Source organism: Schistocerca gregaria, chromosome 8 (assembly GCF_023897955.1).
Source record: "Schistocerca gregaria isolate iqSchGreg1 chromosome 8, iqSchGreg1.2, whole genome shotgun sequence".
Taxonomy (NCBI): Eukaryota; Metazoa; Arthropoda; class Insecta; order Orthoptera; family Acrididae; genus Schistocerca; species Schistocerca gregaria.
In genome coordinates, this window is record NC_064927.1 from 60,887,292 (window position 1) to 60,908,738 (window position 21,447).

The 21,447-nt window shown below is 39.5% G+C and overlaps 1 protein-coding gene across 1 annotated transcript in view; it reads right to left on the reverse strand.

Moving 5' to 3' along the window:
• LOC126284028 (GTPase-GDP dissociation stimulator vimar) overlaps positions 1-21,447 on the reverse strand; it is a 109,881-nt gene that overhangs the window by 46,208 nt on the left and 42,226 nt on the right. The window contains exon 7 of the mRNA XM_049982581.1: positions 12,333-12,479. Coding sequence (XP_049838538.1) covers positions 12,333-12,479 — 147 coding nt within the window. The remainder of the gene's footprint in view (positions 1-12,332; positions 12,480-21,447) is intronic.

Consider the following 21,447-nt stretch of genomic DNA (forward strand, 5'->3'; position numbering starts at 1 on the left):
TGGGAAACCAGGTAGTTGTCTACACAGACCATAAGGCATTAATTTATATTCAAGAATGTAGGTTGCATCATGGAAGGATTACCAGGTGGGCACTCTTGTTACAACAATTTAATTACTCAATAAAATATCTTAGAGGACCCGATAATGTAGTTGCTGATGCTTTATCTAGACTACCTGTGGGGGGGTGACTTTGAAGATAACAGTGGGGAATGTGAAAAAGAATTCAAAATTATGTATTTAAGAGGGGTGGACAATGAACAAGAAATCAGAGACATTTGTAATGACATCCGACGGAATCAGAACCACGATGAGAACTGTAAACTGGTCAAAAGTTACTTAGGGAAAAAGGGACATGAAAAAGTGGGAGATTATTACAAAATCTACAAGGGGATTCTATTCAAGAGAAACAGTGTAGATAGCGATGTATGGAAATTATGTTGGCCTGAACAGTACATCAATGTACTCATCAAGTACATTCATGAAAGTTTTGGTCATTGTGGGATTCAAAAGTGTATCCAGAAAATCCAAGAAAATGTGTACTTTAACAACATAGCCAGGAGGGTTAGAAAAATTTTGACGGGTTGTGACAGGTGTCAAAGAGTAAAAGTATCCAACCAAACTTGTCGAGGATTGATGCAAAACATCTTACCAAAAGAACAACACGAGTTAGTCGCTGTCGACTTATATGGACCATTACCGAAGACAAGAGGAGGCTATTGCTACACTTTTGTTATGGTTGATGTTTTTTCAAAATTCATTAAGTTATACCCTCTTCGCAAGGCAAACAGTAAGAGCAGTATTTCAAAAATCAGAGGAGACTATTTTGGCAGGGTTGGAAAACCTCAGAAAATCTTATCAGACAATGGGACTCAATTTACTTCTAGAGTATGGAAAGCTTTTGTTGAAGATTAAAATATAAAATATAAGTCACATTCTTATTTCAGCTTATCATCCGTCAGGAAACCCTTCGGAGAGATACATGAGGGAAATTGGGCTGCTGCTGCAATACTGATCATGCTAGTTGGATTGACTATGTTGAGAAATTCGAAGATGTTGTGAACAGCCTACAGCATTCCTCAACAGGGTTTTCGCCTTATGAAATACAGTATAATAGCAAACCACCACATCCAATTAGTGATTTCATTGATTTTCCAGTCTGCAAACCATTAAGTACTCAAGAGAGAGAGAGGAAATAGTGAGAAAGACCATGAAATCTCAAGGTGATAAGAGGAAATGTAGACATGACAAAAGATTGAAGCCTACTCAATTTAAAATTGAAGACTTGGTCCTTGTTAAAACACAAGAGAAGTCTAAAGCCATCAGTGGTGAATTAAAAAAGTTTTTTGACATATACATTGGACCTTTCAAGATTCAGGACAATCCTCATCCGAATGCTTACCGTCTAGTCTACCCAAATTCTGGCAGACTGTTTGGCCTACGAAACGTGACCGAACTGAAATTGTATAAAAAAATGTAAAAAAAGTATTTTAGATAATAGATGTTTATAGACTTTTATATGTACTCTTACCAGGATATTTTTGTATACTTTGTTATGTTGTATTTATCTGATTCCTCAGGGGAGCATACATTCTTTGTGTGCTAAGTGTTTGGCGTGCATTAGGTCCCCTAGCTATGCAATTGTCATATTTCATTTTCGTATTCTGGCATTGCATCTTACACTTATCTGTGATCCTGTATAATCAATTTTCTCCATCTGTCAGTCTATCCTCTCTTAGCTTTAAGAAATTATTTAGAGTAAATTTTCTTGAGTAATTATAGAGAATTCAAATTTCTGTGTCCTTAAAAAACCGGTCCACCGACTATTAAATGCTTTTGCTAATGTTTAACTGGGTTTGACCACTGCATGCTGTATATTCATAGCGGACTGTGCTATTGCAGCCTGTGATAGCCTGCAGTGTATATGGAAACCATACGGACTGTGAAGATGAGACTGAAATACAGTGTGTGGCATTGAGGTATACCGACCTTTAAGGAAGAAGATCACCGACCTTCAAGAAAGAAGATCACCGGTCTTCAAGAAAGAAGACACCAAAGATATGTGTAAAACTTTTCTGTTTTGTAATGTAAGGACATCAACCCTTCCGTGTTTCATGTGGAAGTGCTGATGAGGGGGTTGTGTAACATTACAGGACATATTGGGACATATTGAAGTATTCGATACTGTAGACTTTTAGGGGATGTCGATACAGATATGCAAAATGTAAAGGGAAACTTTGGTGATGTTTAAATATTGTACTGTGTCAATATTAGGACATTTTGCACAGAAAGAACAAAAATAGAATTAATGTAAATATATATTAGTGTTAGTAACCTATTTTCATTCAATTTTGTAATTATATTTCATTTTGTAAAAGAAAGACTCACTGTTTGCTGTAGCTCTGATTAATTGTATAAATTATCAGTTTTGAGATACTTTTAAAAACTCACCAGCTAAAGAGAAAGTCTGTAAATGAACGTTTAATGCACACTTCTGGAACTTTCTATGGAGAAATTCTATATTATGATCGCAAAAATACGAAAACTTGTGAAAACTGTTTCATAACCTAATTTCGAAAGACGATTTGTATCAAGAAATATTGCTAAAAAGATTTATTTACGTTTTGAAACACGATTTAAATCATTTTACATATAAATAGTTGTTCTAAATCACTCAAGAAATATCCAGAATCAAATGTCAAGATATTTCTGGAAACATCGGTACAAATCTGGTGAAGGTTATCCAGAAGCTGGTAGAAAAATGTTATAAAATCTATTTGGAAATTATGCTTGTAAGAATTTATATGTACTGATCCTTTTACTTACTTTAATCTGTACTAAAATTCTGTAATGTCTAATTTAGTTTTAAGTCGTGAATTGCTATCGTATTGTAAACAAAACATTGTCAAAGACTCTCATTCTTTGGAAAGATATTAATACACCTAGGAGTTGTCAGTTGCCAGTTCGGATATGCAGTGTGGTTAGCTCGGAGAGTCAGTTGTGGAGTCTGTGAAGTCTGTCAGTTCTGTTTGTAAATAAACGTCTGTAATGAAGAATTACTTGTTGTCGTCAATATGAACTCTAGACCTTTTGCACGAAGCAGACACCTCCTAATGCAACGTTTTAATTTGGTGTTGAGGAGCTGAAATGTTATAATTTGGTGGAGGAGCTGGGATGTTATAACCTGCGAAAAGAAATCTGTTGCTACATTCTCTAGAAACTTACCACGGGCTTATTGAATCCATGAAACACAGAACCGTGCTGTATATAGTTTTCCAAAGGAGGGGCAACATGTTAGTAAGCAAGTGATCACACAATATTTTACTCAGGAGTGTATGTCATGACAATTAAGATTACATGCCAAAACAGGATTCAAACACTATTATTTGTTTACGTTTCTTTTAGACTTGTTGAAGAGTAGCATGGAAAGAGGAGGTAATCAGCTCTACCTCTATACAAGTTGTCATATGTTATTGTTGTGGTCTTCAGTCCAGAGACTGATTTGATGCAGCTCTCCATGCTACTCTATCCTGTACAAGCTGCTTCATCTCCCAGTACGAACTGCAGCCTACATCCTTCTGGATCTGCTTAATGTATTCATCTCTTGGTCTCCCTCTATGATTTTTATCCTCCACGCTGCCCTCCAATACTAAATTTGTGATCCCTTGATGCCTCAGAACATGTCTTACCAACTGATCCCTTCTTCTAGTCAAGTTGTGCCACAAACTCCTCTTCTCCCCAATTCTATCCCATAGCGCCTCATTAGTTATGAGATCTACCCATCTAATCTTCAGCATTCTTCTACAGCACCACATTTCGAAATCTTGTATTCTCTTCTTGTCCAAACTATTTATCGTCCATGTTTCACTTCCACACATGGCTACACTCCATACAAATACTTCCAGAAACAACTTCCTGTCACTTAAAACCATACTCGAGGTTAAAAAATTTCTCTTCTTTAGAAACGCTTTCCTTGCCATTGCCAGTCTACATTTTATATCCTCTCTACTTCGACCATCATCAGTTATTTTGCTCCCCAAATAGCAAAACTCCTTTACTACTTCAAGTGTCTCATTTCCTAATTTAATTCCCTCAGCATCACCCAAATTAACTCAACTACATTCCATTATCCTCGTTTTGCTTTTGGTGATGTACATCTTATATCCTCCTTTCAAGATACTGGCCATTGCGTTCAACTGCTCTTCCAAGTCCTTTGCTGTCTCTGACAGAATTACAATTTCTTCTCCATGGATTTTAATACCTACTCCAAAATTTTCTTTTGTTTCCTTTACTGCTTGCTCAACATACAGATTGAATAACATTGGGGAGAGGCTGCAACCCTGTCTTACTCCCTTCCCAACCACTGCTTCCCTTTCATGTCTGTCGACTCTTATAACTGCCATCTGGTTTCTGTACAAATTGTAAATAGCCTTTCGCTCCCTGTATTTCACCCCTGCCACCTTTAGAATTTGAAAGAGAGTATTCCAGTCAATATTGTCAAAAGCTTTCACTAAGTCTACAAATGCTAGAAACGTAGGTTTGCCTTTTCTTAACGTAGCTTCTAAGATAAGTCGTAGGGTCAGTATTGCCTTACGTGTTCCAATATTTCTATGGAATCCAAACTGATCTTCCCAGAGGTCGGCTTCTACCAGTTTTTCCATTTGTCTGTAAAGAATTTGCATTAGTATTTTGCAGCTGTGATTTATTAAACTGATAGTTTGGTAATTTCACACCTGTTAGCACCTGATTTCTTTGGGATGGAATTATTATATTCTTCTCGAAGTCTGGCGGTATTTCCCCTGTCTCGTATATCTTCCTCACCAGATGCTCAAGTTTTGTCATAGCTGGCTCTCCCAAGGCTATCAAAAGTTCTAATGCAATGTTGTCTACTCTCACAGGGCCTTGTTTCGACTAATATCTTTCAGTGCTCTATCAAATTCTTCGCACAGTATCACATCTCCAATTTCATCTTCACTTACGTCCTCTTCCATTTCCATAACACTGCCCTGAAGTATATCACCCTTGTATAAACCCTCAATAGACTCTTTACAACTTTCTGCTTTCCCTTCTTTGCTTATAACTGGGTTTCCATCTGAGCTCTTGATATTCATACAAATTGTTTTCTTTGCTCCAAAGGTCTCTCTAATTTTCCTGCAGGCAGTATCCATCCCACCCTAGTGATATATGCCTCTACATCCTTACATTTGTGCTCTAGCCATCCCTGCTTAACCATTTTGCACTTCCTGTCGATCTCAGTTTTGATTTGTTTGTATTCCTTTTTGCCTGCTTCATTTACAGTATTTTTATAATTTCTCCTTTCATCAATTAAATTCAATCTCTCTTCTGTTACACAAGGATTTCTACTAGCCCTCGTCTTTTTACCTACCTGATCCTCTGCTGCCTTCACTACTTCATCCCTCAGAGCTACCCGTTCTTCTTCTACTGTATTTCTTTCCCCCATTCCCTAATGCGCTCTCTGAAACTCTCTACAACCTCTGGTTATTTCAGTTTATCCAGGTCCCATCTTCTTAAATTCTCACCTCTTTGCAGTTTCTTCAGTTTTACTCTACAGTCCATAACCAATAGATTGTGGTCGGAGACCACATCTGCCTCTGGAAATGTCTTACAATTTAAAACCTGGTTCCCAAATTTCTGTCTTACCATTATATAATCTATCTGAAAGCTTCTAGAGTCTCCAGGCCTCTTCCACATATACAACCTTACACGAATTCTTTACAGACTAATGGAAAAACTAGTAGAAGCCGACCTTGGGGAAGATCAGTTCAGATTCCGTAAAAATGTTGTAACACGTGAGGCAATACTGACCATACAACTTACATTGGAAGATAGGTTAAAGAAAGACAAACCTATGTTTCTAGCATTTGTAGACTTAGAGGAAGCTTTGACAATACTGACTGGAATACTCTCTTTCAAATTCTGAAGGTGGCAGGGGTAAAATACAGGGAGCGAAAGGCTATTTACAATTTGTACAGAAACCAATTGGCAGTTATAAGAGTCGACAGACATGAAAGGGAAGCAGTGGTTGGGAAGGGAGTTACACAGGGTTGTAGCCTCTCCCTGATGTTATTCAATCTGTATATTGAGCAAGCAGTAAAGGAAACAAAAGAAAATTTTGGAGTAGGTATTAAAATCCATGGAGAAGAAATAAAAAATTTAAGGTTCGTCGATGACATTGTAATTCTGTCATAGACAGCAAAGGACTTGGAAGAGCAGTTGAACGCAATGGACAGTGTCTTGAAAGGAGGATATAAGAAGTGCATCACCAAAAGTAAAACGAGGATAATGGAATGTAGTTGAGTTAATTTGGGTGATGCTGAGGGAATTAGATTAGGAAATGAGACACTTGAAGTAGTAAAGGAGTTTTGCTATTTGGGGAGCAAAATAACTGATGATGGTCGAAGTAGAGAGGATATAAAATGTAGACTGGCAATGGCAAGGAAAGCGTTTCTAAAGAAGAGAAATTTTTTAACCTCGAGTAAGGTTTTAAGTGTCAGGAATCTGTTTCTGTAAGTATTTGTATGGAGTGTAGCCATGTATGGAAGTGAAACATGGACGATAAATAATTTGGACAAGAAGAGAATACAAGATTTCGAAATGTGGTGCTGCAGAAGAATGCCTTAAGATTAGATGGGTAGATCCCATTACTAATGAGGCGCTATTGAATAGAATTGGGGAGAAGAGGAGTTTGTGGCACAACTTGACTAGAAGAAGGGATCAGTTGGTAAGACATGTTCTGAGGCATCAAGGGATCACAAATTTAGTATTGGAGGGCAGCGTGGAGGGTAAAAATCATAGAGGAGACCAAGAGATGAATACACTAAACAGATTCAGAAGGATGTTGGTTACAGTAGTTACTCGGTGGTGAAGAAGATTGCACAGGATGGAGTATCATGGAGAGCTGCATCAAACCAGTCTCTGGCCTGAAGACACCACCACCACCACCACCACCACCACCACCACCACAACAACAACACATTTCAATAAGATTGGTTTTGTTTTGCTTTAGGGTGCAAAACATATCTGGTGTCATACGTGTCAAAACTATAGAACACACTCACACAGAGGAGTTAAAAAAACGACTATACATCAGTCCCAAATGTCATAATACAAGACAGCTAAAAACAGGCACGTGGAAAAACGGCTAAAAAAAAGAAAGACACTATACTGAAACATAGGTCCAACACTAAAAATGAAATGGCCTTTGCCAAACTGCTTTGATGAATGAAAAGTAAAACACGGTCGATAGCCTGTGCATCATTTGCTAAAACAGCTGATAACCCAGACAGCAAACACTAGCGGGAATGTAAATGGTTAAAAAATTGGCATTCTATCAGGAAGTCACAGACAGTTAAAATTTGGGCACTATGTGTACAGAGTGGTGAGATAACGCCACTTATCGAATGATGATAGCTAAAAAGGCAGTGCCCAATATATAGCCTGGTTAAAATGACCTCCTCCTGGTGGAAGGTCCGAGAGGAGGTCGTCCAAGCCGCTAGGAGAGGCTTAATAATCCTGAACTTATTCCCGTGAAGGGAGGACCCTGGCAATGCCAAAGCGGCACCACCTCCTGACAGACAGCAACAAAGAGATCATCGGAGGGCACACGGGAACTCATGGGCTGAGGTACAAGGACTGCAGCTTTGGCAGCAGTGTCAGCAGCATTGTTTCCTGGCTGACAGACATGACCAGGAACCCACAGAACCACCACTTTGGCTCCACCAAGAGTGAGCAAGTGACAGTTTTCCTGGAGCCACTCCACTAAGGGATGGGCCGTGTACAATGCACACACACTTTGAAGGCCACCGAGTGAGTCTGAGCAGATTACACAACTGAAAAGGCTGCGTTGCCGCATGTACTCTGTGGCCTGATACAAGGCGAAGAGCTTGGCTGTAAATACTGAGCAGTGTGCTGGAAGCCAATAACGAAAGACACAGGTGTCAATGATGAAGGCACACTCGACCCCACAGTCAGAGAGCCATCAGTGTACACGAAGGTACTATCACGAAGTTCCACGGGAAGGTCATGAAACTGAAGGCAATAGACCGAGGCTGGAGTAGTGTCCCTAGGAAGCAAAAGAAGGCTAAAGTTAACACAGGCCATTTCATGAAGCCACGGTGGTGAAGTGTTCACACCCACCAGGAAAGTTGCAGGTAGTGTGAAGTTAATCCGCCATAGCAAGTGCCAAAAGCAGATGAGGAGGTAGCAAAGAAGAGGGACGCACCCCATACTGGTGATCAAAGGAATCATTGAAGAAGGAGGTGTAGGGTGGGTGGCCAAGCAAGGCAGACAAACGACACGCATAATTACTGAGGAGAAAGTCATGGCAGTAGCACAGTGGTAGTTCAGCAGCTTCAGCGTACAGACTGTCAACTGAGCTAGTGTAAAAGGTGCCCGTGACCAAACAGATACCACAATGGTGGATAGTGTTGAGACGGCATAAAATGGATGGTCGTGCAGACGCATAAACAAAGCACCCATAGTCAAGTTTCGAACGGACAAGGGACTGGTACAAACTGAGGACGGTGGTTTGATCAGCACCCCATGAAGTACCATTGAGGACATGTAGGACATTAAGAAATCAAGTATAGCAAGCTGCCAGGTAAGACACATGGGAGGACCAAGAGAGCTTCCTATGGAGCATGAGCCCCAGGAATTTCATAGTTTCTATGAACGGAGGGCAACAGGCCCAAGTTGTAAAGTTGGTGGGAGAAACCATTTGTGCTGCCAGAAATTCATACAGACAGTTTTGTCAGAGGAAAAGTGACAGCCATTGTCGATGCTGCAGGAGTAAAGACGATCAAGACAGTGCTGAAGACATCGCTCAGTGAGACAAGTCTGTGGAGAACTGCAATAGATAGCAAAATTGTCAACAAACAGAGAGCCAGAGATGCCCCGCGTGAGACAGGCCATTATAGGGTTCATGGTGACAACAAAGAGGACGACGCTCAGGATGGAACCCTGAGGCCAACGGTTTTCCTGGATAAAGGTGTCCAAACATGGCAGAACCCACACGCACCTTGAAAACTCAGTATTTTAAAAATGCCTGAAAGAAACAGGGCAGGCACCCACAGAAGCCGCACGTGTAAAGAGTATGGAGGATACCAGTTGTCCAGCAGATGTCGCATGCCTTCTCCAAATCGAAAAAATTCAGCCACAGTCTAGGATTTCTGCAGAAAACCATTCATGACACGGGTGGACAAAGTAGCGAGATGGTTAACTGCAGAATGCTGCACTCTAAATCCACATCGTGCAGTTGTCAGTAAACTGTGAGACTTGGGCCACCATACCAACCAGGTATGAATCATACGTTCCATCACCTTGCAAAAGAAACTGGTAAGACAGGTGGGGCAGTAGCTAGAGGGAAGGTTTTTGTCCTTACCGGGCTTAGGTGTGGGTATGATGGTGGCTTCATGCCAGCGTCTAGGAAATGTTCTCTCAGCCCAGATGCAGTTGTATGCGTTAAGCAGAAAGTGCTTGTCTGCAAGAGAAAGGTGCTGCAACATCCAAATGTGGATGGTGTTTGGCTCTGAGGTGGAGGATTGAGATGAACTGAGAGCATGACCTACCTCCCTCGTAGTAAATGCGGCATTCTAGCACTCACGATTCAGAGAAGAGAAGGGTATCACCTGAGCCTCCTAAACTCGTTTCTGATGGAGGAAGGCAGGGCGATAGTGGGAAGAGATCGAAACTTCCCACAGAATGGCGGCTCAAGGTGTGAGATAGCAATAGAGTCCACTATGACATCGTCAGCAACTGTCAGGCTGGAAATTGGGGAATGAACCTTTGTTCCAGATAGCAGTAAGAGGTCATCAGAACTAGTGAATGAAATTCAGCTAGCTCTTTTGCTATGCCAAAGAATGCGACAACACTTTGCACACATCTGTTCATATTGAATGCAGTTTGACATCATCGGATGGTGGTTAAATATGCGGAGAGCTCGCAGAGACGTGCTCTCCGCGCTTTTAACCACCATCCTATGATGGCAAACTGCATCCAATATAAACAGATGTGTGCAAAGTGTCGTCGCGAATTGCATTGAGGCATGCCTCAGACCACTAAGGGACTGGGACATGACATGGTAAAGAGGAAGTTGAACGTTCTGCAGCAGTAAGGATAATGTTTGTGAGATAGTCCACCTGGTCATCACAAGCGGGGAAATCTTGGTCTTCAAAGGTCGCCAGGGAGGAGTAAAGCTGCCATTCAACCTTAGGAAGCTGCCATTTGGGTGTGTACATAGATGGGGTAGGAGTCAGCAAGCGGATAGCACACGGGAAATGGTCACTCAAGTAGTTTCAGAAAGAATGGACCACTCAAGATGAGCTGCAAGCTGGGCAGTGTACAAGGAAAACTGCGCAAGCAGTCGGAAGGGAAAGTGGGTGCTCCAGTGTTAAGGCAGAAGAGGTTAGGTTGGTTAAGAAGGTCAGCAAAGAGGGCACCTCTCTGACAGGTCCTGGGAGAACCCCAAAGGGGATGATGCACATTAAAGTCACCAAGTAGCAAAAATGGGGAAGGTAGCTGGCCAATAAACTGATGGAAGTCTGCCCTGGTGACATCGAATGATGGAGGGACATAAATGGTACAGACAGAATACGTCAGGTGGAGAAGGAAAAGGTGAACTGCAACAGCTTGAAGAGTGGTACTCAGGAAGGTGGGTTGACTATGAATGTCTTCCCGTGTGAACAGCATAAAGCCCCCACGAGATGGAATGCCGACCTCAGGGGGTAGGCCAACACAAATTGGTAAGAAATAGGAAAGCTCAAAGTAGTCATGAGGGTGCAATTTCATTTCCTGAAGGCAGAGTACAAGGGAACACTTGTGATGCTAAAAGCAGCCTTAAATCCTCTGTGGGACCAAAAGCTGTGAGCATTCGATTGTAGGACAGTCACGATGAGGAAGAGATGTAGGGTTGTCACCTCAGTGGCTGTCAAGTGACAGCCAGGGAAGAGTCGCTACTACAGGACGCAGAAGCTGGAGGATCCTGCTGCATGGGGTCTACAGAAACATCAGCTTGCTTGTGCAGTCGGTCTGTGGAGTCCAATGCTGAAAAATGGTTGCCCGGGCCTCCAATGGCATGCTTCTTTCAACTGGGGGCTCCCTTCACAAGGGGGTCACCTTAGGTGACTGTTCATACCTCAAGTCACACCTCCCGAACACCTGACAGAGGGACCATTTGGCAATTTGGGAAGGATGCAGCTAAGGCAATCACCCCTCCCTGGTCCTGGACTGTACCAGGGGATACGTGCAAAACCTACCAGTCGACCCGGGGCTGGGAATTATGTGTTACCCAGTCGTCTGTTAAGTGTCAGATGCATGGGACGGCCTTCAGGAGGAAGAAGAAAAAAGAGGAACCTGAAATACCAAAGCAGAGGAACGAGAGGAGAAGGAAAACAAAGAAATGAAAAGGGAGCAAAAAACAAAGGTGAGACTGTTCTTACATCAACGACAGAATGCAGAACATTCCCAATAACACTCCAGACATGTTCCCCGAGGAAGGTGAAAAATAATAGCAAGAGGACAGACATGCAGCACGGAACGGAACTGCAAAGGCTGGGGGCCCGTGGTAGCTAAGCACGAACCTGCCAAAGAGTGGTGAGCTGCCTGGGGGGTATTTCAAAAAGATTTGTTGCATGAAATGATAATAAAACATCAAATGCTTCCATTAATTTTTGTCCTAAACCTCAGTATGAGAAAAACATGAGAAATTTCAAACGACAGTGGAACGAGAAATTTCAAATGAAAGATAAATGTGAAATAAATTGGAAATGAGAGAGTGAAATAAATGAGAAATGGCAAATGTCAAATGCATGTGAAAGAGGTGAGCATGGACAAGCAGAGAGAGGTGGGGGGAGGGGGGGGGCGGTGGGAGCAGAGGGAACAGAAAGCAGAGTGGGAGATGAGACCTCTTTTTCCATCTGAATGACCATTCACAATGTTTTTTGATTCATGACAAAGTCGACCTAATATGAAAGTGGTACGCCAAATCACAATTTCCGAGGATGTGTTAAGGTTGACACCTGATAACACAGCTTAAACTGCTGTGACATGTTCGAGTGCTTGAAAATCCACTCAAAGCTATAGCTGCCGTTGACATGAAATGTTTGACTCTAGTGAGCGAGTGACACTATTGAGCTCAGAAATCAACAATTCTTTGTAATTGGCTTTAGTAATTCTTGAGAGCAAAGCTAGTAGTTTTTATGATAAGAGTATTTTCTAACAAAATAAGCAAGGGAGGGAGGGAGGGAGGGAGGGGTCAGTATTGAAATAGTGACATCAGCTGTATAATTTGACAGTATTAAAAACAGAGTGTGACTTACCTCCTGTGAGTACGAGAACAATAAGATCACATGCCATCTTCATGAGATTACGTGCTTCTTCACCATCAGCCTCTGGTTTGTGCTTCTCCAGAAGTGTTATGAGCAATTCACACAGTCCTGCCACTGCCAAACAATGCTTTACTTGTTCTGGGACAAAGAAATAGAGGAGAAAGAATATTATTTTTTCCATGCTGCAAGTTTTGATTCAACAAGCACACACACAAACATTATCAGAGAACTGGGCTTAAAAGTGAAAGAAGGGAAAAATTGTTTCCAATATTAAATGCTCCTATGTTGCTCAGAAATCAGCAATTCTCTAATTTGCTGCAGTAATTCTTGAGAGCAAAGCTAGTAGTTTTAATGATATGAGTATTTTCTTACAAAATAAATGGATAATTATGAGGTAATATCTAGAATTTACATAGATTTGCTGCTTACACTGTGGTACTCAGCAGACTGTATGGCTCAGAATAGTTTTCAGTGAGGCAACAGAAGCTGCCAATTCTCTGTCATTTGTGAACACACACAAAAAAGTACTCTTGGCATAGCGGATAAGAAATGTGATAAACTGGTGATTATGGGAACCACATTTCTTTGAAGCAGTATCATGAGAAGACATTGTTACAGTGGCATTTGCTGATTATGGGCTAACTTTACAAGTTATTTCTTGGAAAAAAATCCAGAATTTACTATTGAAACATTTATTTCCATGGTATTTTTCAGTTTACGAGTTCAAGCAGAAATAATTATTCAAATTACTGATGCAATATGGGGCAATACAGTCAATATGCACTTCACTTCATGCACAATAGGGTGATACTCCATACTCCTGTCCAAGGCACAACTCAGTAACACTATGCTTGATCAAGCTATTTGTAATACGGAAGTGTTGGCAAGCCAGCAAGTTTTAATTCAATTCTGATCTACATTTTCTTTGGAAATACCTACATGAACAAAAAATAAATATTTGAGCAGAACGCAAATTATAAAAATGAATGTATTCATGAATGTGACAACACTCTGCAGCCGTTTGTCCAGAATATTCAGCATCACATTAAAAAAAATGTGTCAGACATTGGTATTTGCACATTGGTTGTGGTGCAATGGAATTCAATTAAAAGTAGGGAAACTTTTTTGGATCACACTGTACACTACAGCAGTGACAAATGTATTCCACTGTTAATTGATTAACTGACTCGCACATCATGTTCCAGAAATCCAAACAAGAAGGAGAGCTGCCAGGGATGTAGAATAAGTCCAATTATACATTAGCATCTTGGCTACTTCTGAAAAGCATACTAACAACAAATTATGACTAGTGCTAATCTACTCTAACTGACAGTTCTGGCAATTACTTCTACATTGCTGTACATATATATCTGGAAAGAACAGCAGCTACTTTCAAAAAAGCCATTGCACTCCTCCTGCTGTTATTATCTAACATTTGAAACAAAGAATTTCTGTAACTGCACACAGACCACTATTAGCTGTCTGTACAGGGTGCCCCAGTAGGTACGGTCAGTTTTCAAAGATATGACAGGAACAACCACTCAAAGCAATAAAAGTAGTAAACATGGGCTCTAAAATACATACCGTATTTACTCGAATCTAAGCCGCACTTTTTTTCCGGTTTTTGTAATCCAAAAAAACCGCCTGCGGCTTAGAATCGAGTGCAAAGTAGGCGGAAGTTCCGAAAAATATTGGTAGGTGCTGCTACGACTAACTTCTGCCGTCAAATATACAGGGTGGTCAGAATGTGTGAAATGCTTGTAGGGATGTTACAGGGCAGGTTGTACTGAGACATAAATGTTACGAAAGAAATTCGATACATTGCTCCGTTTCCGAGTTATTCAGCATAGAATTTAGCCAATCGCGGCGTTGCGCACTCGCATTCAAGTGGCCTGCCAGGGGTGGTGTTGCCCAACGAGTGCTTTGTCTCATTAGTTGAAACTTGAATTTACGCGCGCGATGATCTGATTGACTAACTTCAATGCTAAATAACTCGGACACGGCGCAACGTATCAAATTTCTTTCTTAACATTTATGTCTCAGTACAACCTGCCCTGTAACATCCCTACAATTATTTCACATATTTTCTGACCACCCTGTATGTAGCGCTACACAGGCATGCTTTGCAGGCACAAAGATAAATACTGGTGCCAAAACCTCTGCGTAAGTAAATAAATTAAAAAAACAAAAAAAAAGGTGGAAGCCGAGCTTTTTTTCTCCACCCTGAGTTTCTACCACTGCATTTTCATACGTTATCCAACGAAGTAAATAAAAATTCCATATTGTTCATCTTCGAATGTAGCAGCATGTCTATTTACTACGAAAATCCGACTGGCAAGACTGGGATGTTCGTCAATATGGCCAACTTTACATTCTGAATTTTTTCCTGCCTGTGAGGAGAGATGGTTGCTAGTAGGAACTTTTATGAATTGTGAATCACATGCAGTATTCTCTTCACCATAAGAAAAATACGAACATAAACTTTTTGCCATGTATTCTTTCGTGTTTGCTGCTATCTCATTTAAATCCTGTCTGCCTAATAAACTACGAAAGTAGAGTGAGACAACAGCAAAGGCGGAAGAATATACATATCATGTCATGTATATATTCGTAGTATTCTTATGCTTATTAGTCATACAGTCAGAAATGAAGCACCGCAATTGACTAGATTTTTAAATCTAAGATGCAGAATGTAATGTACTAAAGAGGCGTCTGCAAAGATTTTCAAACGGAGAAAAATTTTCGCTAAACTCTCGTTCAGAACATTATCTATCATACACAGTCTATTATTTGGTTTTTGTTGATCATTATCAAAGAAAGCAGCAGTGTAAGTAACAACAAGTAGCAGTCTCTTGCCATGGTTTCGCTAATGAGATAATTCCTATCTTTTTTTTATTGTAAGCGGCAGAAGCGTGCACAAAAGCAAGCCAGGCCGCGAGCGGCGACAGGCCGTAAACACTCATTATCAGAATGCGACAAACAATGCACAGTACAGTAATGCATTTTCAGCTGAGTGACGTAAACACCTATAACAAAGGGAACGGCTCTTTTCAGATCAAAGAAAAATAAGCAATCAATTCAAACCAGACGAAGCACGTGGAAAAGGAAGGGTACCCGTATAAATACGGACGGAGCGCTTGACGCATAGCTACCTGGTAAAGCTTAACTGCTGAGTTTATGACTCAAACCAAACTACTGTAGCTGTATCGTCATTCATTCGACCTAAATTGTCTCTCATATTACAATGGACCATCTTTGTTTCGATTTGGGGGTGCGGCCTAAAACTTTTCTCTCCCCTTGAATTTCGAGTCTCAAATTTCAGGTGCGCCTTAGATTTGGGAAAATATTTTTTCCTTAATTTCGAGTCTCATTTTTCCGGTGCGGCTTAAGATTCGAGTGTAACTTAGGTGGAGTAAATACGGTACCTTCACAGATGGGAGCACTTCACCTTCAATACCATGAAATACATCCCTTATACTATGACCTTTTTGCTTCCTTTATTTTGAGGGATAGTAGTACGTAACAAAACAAGAAAGGTAATGTTTTGCTTCTTGTCAAAATTTTCAGAAGCTTCTTTTAATAAATAGTAATCCCAAGCCCTTATGCCAGTCTAGTCAACTCTGATGACAACTACACAGAAACATAACAAAGACCGAAATGGTGATTTTCAGAAAGGAGGCAAAACACCCAAGAATGCAGAAATCAACATCAAAGGATAAAAAATAAATATCTCATCAGACTTTAAATACCTAGCATTGACATTGCAACCAACAGCCAAATGCTTCACAAAACATACAACAGAACGTGCAGCCCAAGCAATAATAGCAATAATAGCAATACAGGACATCAAAAACATCCACCTACTCAGTCCGGAAACAGCAGTGAAATTATTCAACGCAAAAATCTTGCCAATCCTGGCCTAGGGGATGGAGGTTATATGGGACCACCTAACCGAAAAAAAAAATCTAGAAACACTAGAAAAGGTAAAAATGACTTATCTAAAAAGAGCACTAGGTCTCTCAAAGACTACAAAATCTCAACTAGTGTACCTGATAGCGAGAGACACATTCCTAATTGAAGACATCAAACTTCGATATAGGGTGCCACACACCAAGGCTTCCAGAAACCAACTGAAGATCATGGAGGATAAACGAGAGAAGGTGTGGCCGGAGTTCTATGGCACTGAAGCAATGACGAACTGCTCATGGACAGCACCAAACTTTGAACTGTGACATGTCCTAACTAGATTACCTATTCATGGCTTTCATCATCTAACTTGCAAAAACAAAAATTATCATGACCCAGCCACAAAATGTGTGTGTGAACAGTGTAATGAAGCCTGCGAACGATATCACATAGAACTGTGCAGTAAAAGAGTGAAATCTATAAATGAATATGCAAAAATGTAAATGTAAAATGTTAAGCAAAGTAACTGTATATGGCAATTTGGCTGCAACTTTATTAAATAAATATTCAGGAGGTTTAGGCAAAGACCATCCCATCACTTCCAACAAGCCGAGGTAACCCTGCCCCCCCCCCCTCTCCCCCTTCCAATAGGAAACTGGCCCTGGCACTCACAGTAACAAAAATGACAAGTACTCAGATGCCACCAGAAAATGATGTTACACTTCTTTTATTCTGTACAAGAATTCCCTGCAGTAGTTGAGCACTTTTCTCTGAAATGTGTTATTTGTACACAATTTCAATGTTTTGTATGTTTTATTAATCATTAGTTTATTTTGTTCATAAATTTTCTAGTCAGTTATCAGTATACTATGTACTGATTTATTCCACTGCCAAGTACCTTCGCCTTGCACATTTCCATAGAAACTGATTAATTTAAACTGTCAAAGTGTGAACAGCACACTCAAATTGTGTGCTGCCAACACAAATGTGTATACAAAATATTGCTTCTTGAAAGTAGCTGTTCAAAAATTCTGGAAAGACAGAATTTATGTTAAGTGTAATATATGGATATTTTCTGTAATGCCTAGATATAAAAGGCAATGTGTTGACTGACTGACTCATCACCATCAGCTCAAAACACTAAGGATAGAAGTTTGAAATTGGGAGAAGGTGTTGGTCTTGTACTGTAGACTTCATTCAACACTGGCTTTTTTTAAATTACAACCTTAAGGGGGCGAAATAGGGCATAAAGGTGTTTTTTTTTTTTTTATTACAAATGTCACTATTAAGGAAATTTTGTAGCCAGAACTACAAAAATTGGTACTCGGTTTCTTGTTCAGAAATAAAGAAATAGGTGCTTCAAAATTTTTGGAAATTTGACCCTACAGGGATGAAATAATGGATGAAAGCCTATTTTGAAAATATGTCATTATTAAAGGACCACAGAGGTAGTTTTAAAGCTACATCTATGAACATCAGTATTTGAATTCTCGGTTACAAACCACTGTTGTTGTTATTGTTGCTGCTGCTGCTGCTGTGGTCTTTGGTCCAGAGACTGGTTAGATGCAGCTCTCCATGCTCTCCTGTGCAAGCTTCTTTATCTCCAAGCACTTCCTGCAACCTACATCCTCCTGAATCTACTTAGTTTATTTCATCTCTGTCTCCCTCTCGAATTTTTACCCTCCACACTGCCCTCCAACACTAAATTGGCAATCCCTTGATGCCTCAGAACGTGTCCTACCAACCGATCCCTTCTTCTAGCCAAGTTGTGTGACAAATTTCTCTTCTCCCCAATTCTATTCAGTGTCTCCACATTCGTTATATGATCTACCCATCTAATCTTCAGCATTCTTCTGTAGCACCTCATTTCTAAAGCTTCTATTCTCGTCTAAACTATTTATCGTCCATGTTCCATACGTGGCTACATTCCATACAAATATTTTCAGAAAGGACTTCCCGATACTTAAATCTATACTTGATGTTAACAAATTTCTCTTCTTCAGAAAAGCTTTTCTTGCCATTGCTAGTTCACATTTTATATCCTCCTTCCTTTGACCATAATCAGTTTCTTTGCTTTACAAATAGCAAAACTTATCATCTACTTTACATGTAACATTTCCTAATTCACTCACCATCACCTGATTTAATTCGGCTACAATCCATTAACATAGTTTTGCTTTTGTTGATTTTCATCTTATGTCCTCTTTTCAAGACACTGTCCATTCTGTTCAACTACTCTTCTAAGTCCTTTGCTGTCTCTGGCAGAATAACTATATCACTGGAAAACCTAAAGGTTTTTATTTCTTCTCCCTTGAATTTAATTCTTACTCCAATTTTTTCTTTTGTTTCCTTTACTACTTGCTCAATATACAGAGTGAGTAAAATCAGGGATAGGCTATGAAACATTTTATGAAAATATTTCACTGGAAAAGCATTTTAAAGCTACATCTTTGTAAATTGGTGTTTGGCTTCTCAGTTAAGAGATGAAGAAATATGTGTTTAACTATTTTTGGAAATTCATCCCCTAAGGGAGGTAAAATAGAGTCAGTCTGATTCACTGCTTCATCACCACCCAGCTCAAACTGCTAAGGATAGAAACTTGAAGTTTGGAAAGAGTTTGGATCTTATACTGTAAGCATAATTTAAAAAGCCGTTGTTCAAAATTCCACTTCCAAGTGGTTGAAATAGGAGATGAAAGGCTTTTTGAAAGTATGCCACTATTAAGGGAAATTTGAAGCTAAAACTACGAAAATCGGTATTTTGTTACTCACTCAGAAAATAAAAAATACACATTTCAGCATCTTGGAAATTCAACCACTAAGGGTGTAAAATACTGGGTGAATTTTTTTTAAATAAATAATTATTAAAGAACTAATAAAGGATATCTAAAGCTATTGGTATTTGACTTACTTATTAGAAATTAAAAAAAAAAAATGTGTGTTCCTAGAAATTCAACCCCCGAGGGAGTGCAATAGGAGATGAAAATTTTTAAGAAAATATTTCATTACATTAAAAAACTTTAAAGCTAAATTTATGAAAATTGTATTTTACTTCTCAGTTAAATATAAAGAAACATCTGTTAGTGCATGATAGATGGTATGGAAGTATCTCCCCAAGAATGTAAAAGGCATAATTAACAAAAACTTTCATTTCTTGTCAGGAAAGACCATGTTTGTATAGGCGTAATTAGTGTGAAAAGCTTAGTATGTGTTGCAATTCATGAACATTAAAATTCAATTAGAAAAAAAAAACAAAAAAAAACACACAAACTCTCTGCAGGCTGTACAATCCACACAAGCAAAGCAGTGGTCACTAAGCTACAGGTGAATAAATGCAGGACAAAGTGCACAAGAACAAAGGAAAAAAATCTGCTTTGCTATTGAGTACAGCATTAGTAGTTGGCATAGACCATATATAACATAGACCACCTATGTCCCTATCTCTGCCGTGTTAAGGTTGGAAACCAACTTCTAAGTCATATGACTCAGGGCGGAAAGCCGAGTTCCTGTCATTATGTGCTGTGTGATGCGGAGCTGACAGTTACAGTTTCTCTTATTTATAGCTGAAATCAAGCATTGATTTTGACAGTGCAGCAAACTGTAGTAAAACTCTTACACATGTAGTAGTGCAGTTAACCTAATTCCTCCGAAATTCCTGATTATAAAGCAGTGTTTATTGTTTATACATGCAGTCAAGTTGAAACGTATTGACAGTTCTTTTCAACAAGCGACAGATTCACTGTCCTTTAGTGAATACTTGCTTCTTTTGTTCCCTTTTGCATTGTGAATTCTCGTAGGTCACCACTTCCACAAGTGTGGAAGACAAAATATCAATTTTGCACACAGCTTTAGTTTTCAAACTATTCCACAAGAATATGTGTGAAATGTATTTTACTATGATTTGTAAGAAAGGAAATACATTTACATGCATAATATCAGGTATTTACACAAAATAAGCACATATATTCTCCGACTTCTGCTTAATCCAGTAGAGATCCGAAACGATATCACGATAGGAAGCGTATTATATTACAAAATGTTGATTATACTCATGTAGTGAGCTAGATATTAATGACATGTCATCTCAAAAGCTTAGACATTCAGCAAGTTTTACATCCAAGGACCAATATCCATCCTAACTTTCATTGGAAATACCTCTGCAAATATTTTAAAGTAATTCACTTACACAACAGATTTTTTTCGTTACTTTTTCTAATCTGTGGAATATAAAAAAAAAAGACTTCTCTGAGTGTATATGAAGGTCTTTACTTCTGCATCTAGTAAAAAGCACAACATTTGATTTGTAAAAAAAAAAAGTCATAAATTGTGCACTATAAACACATTACGACATACTTGGCTCTGTGCCTCGAGTCACGTAATTTAGAAACTGATTTGAGTAAAATGACGTCATGCGCAGTCTTACATTATCTATGGTCTATGGTGGTTGGTATTGTATTCAGTCACACATTAAATATACAAAAGTAACATCACAAAATTTTACATGAGAGGTGGGAGGGGAAGGAACAAAATTAGTTGTAGTTAGTATTGGGCAATTTATATCCATCAGGACAACTTCAAGTAAGTGTAGAGCACAGACATATGAGAAACCTTTGTGGTTTATTCTTCAGTATTGGTTGTGATTTTAGATCACAGAAATATCAGACACATATGCGAATTGCTAGGATTATAATCAGTTGGTTCTATCAGTGTCACTCACTCACCAATATGTTGAGGTGTGACAAACTGCCTGTTGGCTTCTGTCTCACTTTCTTCAGCCGACGTTTGATAATTTTTCTGGGGCTTCACCAGCTACTTGTGCTGATGAAACAACATAAAAATTATCAAACAAACCTCAGTCGTCCACCATCAGCAATGGAGGGTAAAACTTTGACAATGCCAGCAACTCATGCTGGCAAATCAGCAGAAAAATTGTCAAACAAACTTCGGCCAAAGAAATCATTACAGAGTTCAACAGGCAATTTGTCAACAAGTGGTCATGAAAGTGTTAACATTTACGTTCAGGTGTCTCGAAGTGCAGTTGACGGAAGAAAAATTATGTTCTTCCCAAACAATGCTATTTAGCAAATTTAAAGAACATTTATTTGGTGTGGACTATATAACAGTTCAGTTGCCTCTTCTACCATATTTATTGGGAAGAGGATTAGAATATGATAACTGAGGTAAAGATGAGATTTGGCAAT